Source organism: Pagrus major, chromosome 23, assembly GCF_040436345.1.
Source record: "Pagrus major chromosome 23, Pma_NU_1.0".
Lineage (NCBI taxonomy): Eukaryota > Metazoa > Chordata > Actinopteri > Spariformes > Sparidae > Pagrus > Pagrus major.
Window position 1 is genome coordinate 12,814,396 of NC_133237.1, and position 6,704 is coordinate 12,821,099.

The 6,704-nt window shown below is 43.3% G+C and overlaps 1 protein-coding gene across 1 annotated transcript; it reads left to right on the forward strand.

Annotated features, from left to right (window-relative positions):
* Positions 1 to 257: 257 nt before the first annotated feature.
* LOC141019292 (protein Tob1-like) lies at positions 258 to 4,020 on the forward strand. The gene is made up of 2 exons (XM_073494162.1): positions 258 to 542; positions 1,839 to 4,020. The coding sequence occupies exon 2, from the start codon at positions 2,059 to 2,061 to the stop codon at positions 3,082 to 3,084; it is 1,026 nt and encodes a 341-aa protein (XP_073350263.1). The 5' UTR covers positions 258 to 542; positions 1,839 to 2,058; the 3' UTR covers positions 3,085 to 4,020.
* Positions 4,021 to 6,704: the final 2,684 nt, after the last annotated feature.

Sequence of the window (6,704 nt, forward strand, 5' to 3'; positions counted from 1 at the left end):
AGCACAGACCTAGGTTATCTCTGACGCAAGCGCTCATCACAGGCGTCTCTCCCATTTCACGGCATCATATGTCCTCGGACTGACGGCGCGCGTCGGCCAATGAGCGCGCGGCTCGGGCAGCGCTCCGAGGGCGGGACTCGCGCCGCGGACCAATCTCGGCCGCCCGTATTGTTTTGACCTCTGAAACCGCATCACCGCCTACCTCGTGCCCATGGCGGAGGAAAGCTATAAATAAAGGCAACGCTGTGGCAGGAGGCGGACGAAGTTGCAAAACTCCCGGAGAGGAGGGAGCTACTCTGCAAAGCCTGCTGGAAGAGAGGACGCAAAATAAAACCTTAAAAAACAGAAACCGAAGCGAACCGCAAAAACGCCAATCCTCCGACATGTACATGTAGCCTACTGGAATACTTTTTTGTAATGTTGATAATATATTCTATGTGAAGAAAGTATTTATACTTTTTTTTTCTATTTGCACTAACTAACGGTACTTCAGAACTACTGAGAATCTTTATTTTTTACACAACAACAACAACAAAAAAAACGTAAGTATTTTTCAGCTGACTTCTTCTCTCTGTTGCCTTGTCATGCGTGTAATGTCAAGTTGTTACTGTGTCTATTTTGCCTGCTTGTCGTGCTGTAGCTCTATTCATAGCCGATACTTACTAAGCTGATTTGCTGCGTCAGTCCACGAAGTTGGGGAGGGGTGTGTGTGTGTGTGTGTGTATTTGAGATAGAGAGAGTGCGTGTGCAGGCGCGTGCGTGCGGGTAAAAGTGTTAAGTGTGTAACGTCTTTTGTCAGCTTGTTTTTTTATTTATTTTTTTTTTAAAATGACGACATTATCCCTCCCAAAAGCCTCGAAATACGTCTATGTGCTCGTGAGATCCACCATAACGCATATTTTTAACTGTGACCCGGGTCGGTACCGGCTGTCAGTCGTCGCATATGCTGTGAAATAGCAAACGGTCGTCCCTTTAACTTCATTAAACTGATGAGATGTATCGAGACCTGTAGCGATTTCGCAACTGAGTAGCTCCTGTTTCGTGAGGGGAGGCGACACACGTTGCACTCCCTGTGCCCCATTTCATTCCTCCATAAATTAACCACTTTTTTAGGGTATTTAAGATCCGCATCCAGCAGCACAGCTCCTCTTACTGGCAGCACCACCTGTGTCTGTGAATCTGATCTCACAGCTTGTGACGTCTACGTTTTTATGCTTTCACATTCGTCTCAACCGTGTAAAATTGGCAAACATGGGTGTCGCCAAGTCTTATTTCGACATTGTTTTTAATGTGGGAAGCTCCTCGACTGCTACACGCACATCTCATCAGCTCCACCGACACAATATCCTCTTTAACGCGTCCTGCATCGGGCATTTCCTCTGTTGAGTTTATCATTCACGTTGATTGAATGCAACAAACCTCGCGTCAGTTCTCCTGCCTCATGTTGTATGGAGGCTATCCAGTTGCCTATTATGTAATAGGATTCCCGAGTCATAGTGCGAGGTTAATGTGCTCAATGCCTGCTTTCTGACATGTAGATCAACAGTATATATGTGAACATTTCAGTGCCAGATCCCAGATCAGAGGGATTTAATAAATTGTGCAGTAGCTGCACATTTTCCTCTTATCTGACTTGTCATATTGTGCTTTGGCTGCCTGTTGTGTGACATTAGACTTATGAGCTGACAGCAGTCACAACAGCAGCGTGCACTGGTGCTTCAGGCAGACCGTTAATAATTAAAAGGACACATGAACAGATCAGTCTATCGTAAATATAAAGCCCTTTCTTATGAATTTCTGGAAACATGTCTAAGTATTTTTCTTTTTCTATTTTGCAGGAAAACATTATCACACCCTGTGGAAGGACGTCACTTCTACAAAACCAGCACTTTTGCTTTTGAACCGTGTTTTTTGTCCGAGCTCTGGTTGCTTTTGCCATCCTGCCTGGTGAGCGTCTGTTGTGTTGCCAACCACGGATAAACAAAGCAGACCCAGTGGACACAGTCAAGGTCAGACACACCTAATCTTCACGCACCTGGTAAACTTCAGCAGTTAGCTATGCAGCTTGAAATCCAAGTAGCTCTCAACTTCATCATCTCCTACCTGTATAACAAGCTGCCGAGGCGGCGGGTCAACATTTTCGGCGAGGAGCTCGAGAGGCAGCTGAAGCAGAAATATGAGGGACACTGGTACCCAGACAAGCCATACAAGGGCTCAGGATTCAGATGTATCCACGTGGGGGAGAAGGTCGACCCAGTGGTGGAGAAGGCAGCCAAAGAGAGCGGGCTGGACATTGAGGATGTCCGCAACAACCTGCCCCAGGACCTCAGCGTGTGGATTGACCCCTTTGAGGTGTCCTATCAGATCGGCGAGAAGGGGCCTGTCAAAGTATTGTACGTTGATGACAGCAACGAAAGTGGAGCGAACAGTGGGGGGCTCGATCTGGATAAGGAGATCAAGAACAGTTTCAATCCCGACGCACAGGTCTTCATGCCCATCAACGAGCCTGTGAACGGAGCCTCTCCGGGCTCCAGCTCCCCCTCACCTCCTTTTGGCCACTCAGCAGCTGTCAGCCCCACCTTTATGCCCCGCTCCACGCAGCCTTTAACCTTCACGACAGCCACCTTCGCCGCCACAAAGTTCGGCTCCACTAAAATGAAGAGCAGCGGCCGCAACAACAACAACGGCGGAAGTGGCGCTGGGAACAAGGTGGCGCGTACCTCTCCCACCAACCTGGGCCTGAATGTGAACAGTCTCCTGAAACAGAAAGCCATCTCCACCTCCATGCACTCTCTGTACGGGTTGGGCCTCGGAGTGCAGCAGCAGCAGCACCAGAAGCCCTCGGCCCTGTCCCCCAATGCCAAGGAGTTTGTGTTCCCCAGCCTTCAGGGCCAGGGCAGCCAGAGCGCTCTCTTCCCCGGGGACAGCTCACTCAGCCTAAGCCCGCTGCAGTACAGCAATGCCTTCGACGTGTTTGCGGCCTACGGTGGCCTTAACGACAAGTCCCTTATGGATGGCTTGAATTTCAGCTTGAACAACATGCAGTATTCTAACCAGCAATTCCAGCCAGTAATGGCCAACTAGTACACGTAAAGGTACTACTTAAGCTACTACTTCACACAGAAACGACCAGAGATAATGTGATACGGGGGGAAAAACAAACACAAATGCACATTTTGAAAACTTAAAAAAAAAAAAGTGTAAACAAGAACAGAATGTCAAGGATAAAAGGAAAAAGTGACTTGTCAGCTGTAAGATCTATGTTACGAGTCTAAGAGCATGAGCCCGAGGGTGAATTACTTTGCCCCCTTGAGTTATACCTTTAGTACAAGATGTCCAAGCTTGGTTTTCCTAAACTTCAACATGCATCATTGTTATTTCTTTTGCCAACCAAGCACAAAATATTTTTTTTATGTGACTGTTTTAAGATATAAAAAAAAGGACAAAAAAAAAAAAAAACTCCACCACAAGTCATGGCCTCTTTCAGTATTTAAACATAACTGGACACCGCCAATTTTTTCAAGAAATTGGCACAAATAAGTGGGATTTCCTGGTCTTTTTTCTAATTGTATAATTTAATTTAGTACAGAGTTTGTAAAATATCAGAGTATCTATTGTTTCTACGACATGGTATTGCATTTATATCTTTTTACTACTCCAGTGATCTGTGATGGCTGCAGCAACTTTATGTTTTCTTTTTTTTTATTGAAATTATAAAATGAATCCATCTTTAAAAAAAAAAAAACATTGACTATTCTAAAGATTGTGTACAGAATATTCCGTAGTGGTGGGATTTAAGAATATTTGCTTTTTTGAAAAACATAAGAGTTGTATTTTCTGTTAAGAGTTTAAAGATTTTTGCTATATTATGGACAAAATGTAATCGTATATTAATTTTGTACCTACATTGTGCAATACTTGATAAAAACAAACGGTATAACAAAGTATTTGGAGTCAGTGTCTTACATGTTAAGAGGGACTGATAGTTTATTAAGTTTGTATTAAAAAGCTTGAAAATAATTCCACATGTTCAGTTTGTCATTGGTTTTTGTGGTTCGGCTGGTTGATGCAGCTCTTAATGGGGAGTATTTTGGGACAAATCCAGTCCTGAAGTTAGAAGAATCTGGTTTTTCTTACACCTACATATGCTTGGTACATGAGCATTTCCTTAGCAGACAGTTTTTACATTTCACACAGTCAGTTTTTAAGCTGAGAGGTTGCAGGTTTAGTTTGCTACACTAGTTAAATGTATTTGAACAAATGCTACAGTAGATGAAATATTACCTCTGCCTTCAGCACTGAGAAATTGGCACACAAGCCTCACCACAAGCCCTCAGCGACATTTGTTCAAACATGCAGGCTGTGTTGGCTAACAGTTGCCCTTGGGCCAAGTGTCGTTACACATATGGATACAGGGAGTGTGATCATGTCGAGCCTGATAACATCCTGAACTAAAGCCTGGCCTCATATGCATAGCAAGGCTGTTGGCTAACAGGCTGCTGAACCGTGTAACAAATTTCAGAGATAAAAACCAAACGGCAGACAGGCAAAAACTGGGAACCATCTCTGATGAGAATACCGATCTGATACTGTAGAGCTGCAGCTGCTTGTTGACGGAAAGAAAATTTAATCGCCAACTATTTTGATAATCATTTCAATCCTTTTTCAAGCAAAAATGTCAAACATCTGCTGGTTCCAGCTTCTTAAGTGGAAGGATTTTCTGCTTTTCTATGTCAGTGATGATGGGGAAATGAAGAATCTTTGGGTTTTACACTGTTGGTTGGACAAAAGAAGCAAATTCAAGACGTCACTTAAAGCTCTGGGAAATTGTGATGAGCATTTTTGACAATATTACATTTTATAGATATAAAACAAACATCACACTGTGTCACAGATCAATTGATAAAGAAAATAATCTTTAGTTACACCCCTATCCTATATGCTGTCATCATGCTCAGTGGGGTATGGGAGGAGACAAAATTGTTTGTCTGCATCATCGGTCCATCAGACTGTGTGGGTGACAGGTTAGGCAGACTTCCTCCAAGGTGAAACCCTACCGGCTCTGGGGTGCTGTTCCCCTGCTCTCTGACCTCCTTGTAGATAGGAGACCCGATTGAAAACTCGCCCTCCAGCGAATCAGCAGCGTCACTTATTAACATTGATAATAAAATGCATCAGGAAGCAGTGCTAAAGGCTGTTCAGGAGAGATGGAGAGTGTAGCTGAATGCTAAGCTGGTCAGTTACGTTTCACCCAGTGTCCTCAAGGATGTTAATGGATAACTTGGCAGTACTCTTTATGTGGGGTAAAATGACCTCTCAGCAGGTACATGCTAAGAGAGATAGAGTTTCACAGTTGTCTCAGATAAACCATTAACCTTGTGATTGCTCATAAAAAATGATTTTTTCTAAACATGTAAAGTAACACTTCCTGTAGTCCTTGGATTTTTTAGCTGCTCACATTATTGCATGATCATTCAGTTTGAGCATTTCTAAGGTGATGATTTGGATAGTTAGAGGCATTATTGGACAGCAACAAGGTGCATTTAAGTGAATTAAATTGATATACTAAGTGTAAGTTAGTAAGCAACCTCGCTCTGCTGCATCAGAGTAAAAGATGTTTTTCACTGCTGCTTGTGATGAGAGCTTGTTGGACTGTATCATGCCAGTGCCGACTGACTAAAATCACCCTGACCCTGCTGGCGTATCGCGGCCCCTCTGGGGCTGGCTCATCATCGCTTGTCTGTCTGCGTGTCCCCTGATACACTTGGGGCTTGATAGGCTGTGTAAAGTTCAGCCTGCGTGTGTGGGTTTATCTCAGCTGCTGATACTGTGAGTGTTACACAGTCTGGTGGGGGTGTTTGTTTATCTTGGTCTGTGACAGCGTGTTTGCGTCCATGTGAAATCACTCGGGTGTGGAGCAGGTCATTCTGAGAAAAAGCCTTGATGGATCATTATTAGTTTCTGCACCCTCCTGATCTGTGGGTTCGTTATTGTTATTGATGGTTTTCTATACATCACAACTCAGGTCTGTGACCCTCCAGGTTAGCGTGAGAGAGGAGTCATGGACATCACCTCTCTCCTTATCTGGTGTTGTTATTCTGCACAGGACGAGAATCGATAGGACATATAAGTGGCACTTGTAATGAAAAGAAGCGTGTGTCATAACCTCCAGAATGATTGAGGGGACTCACCAACACTACTGGAGTATCTTGTCCTCCACTCATTCAAATTAGATTTATAGTACTTCGTATGTTACATAGACTTATATCAACCTGGAATAATAGTCAGACGTTACTTGTTGAAATACGACAAAGTTTACATGATTGTGGAGGTTATGTATGAAATATAATCTGCTCAGGATTCCTGTTTATTAAGTATTTTATCATATTAAAATGACCTGATTACATCAAGAGACTAGCTATACGAGCCAGGTTTCTGTTTTTATACAACAGGCACATAATGACAAAAAAATTGTGAACTACCAAGGGTCTTTTACAGATAATTTTTACTTTGGCTCATTATAAAGGCTAACAGATTGTATTATTTGTATACAGATATTTTTTTACATACGTATATACTCTGTGTTGGTTAAAAAAATAAGGTCTTGTTGAATCCTTTAAGCACGAGAGACATTAGTCAAGGAGGGTAACACTGTCTAAGCCACCAACAACCTGCCTTGAACACTCCCTTGACCCCTGCCTGCA

Bases quoted from the DNA above. Each gene is read 5' to 3' on its own strand.
- LOC141019292 (XM_073494162.1), top strand. From the start codon at position 2,059: ATGCAGCTTGAAATCCAAGTAGCTCTCAACTTCATCATCTCCTACCTG.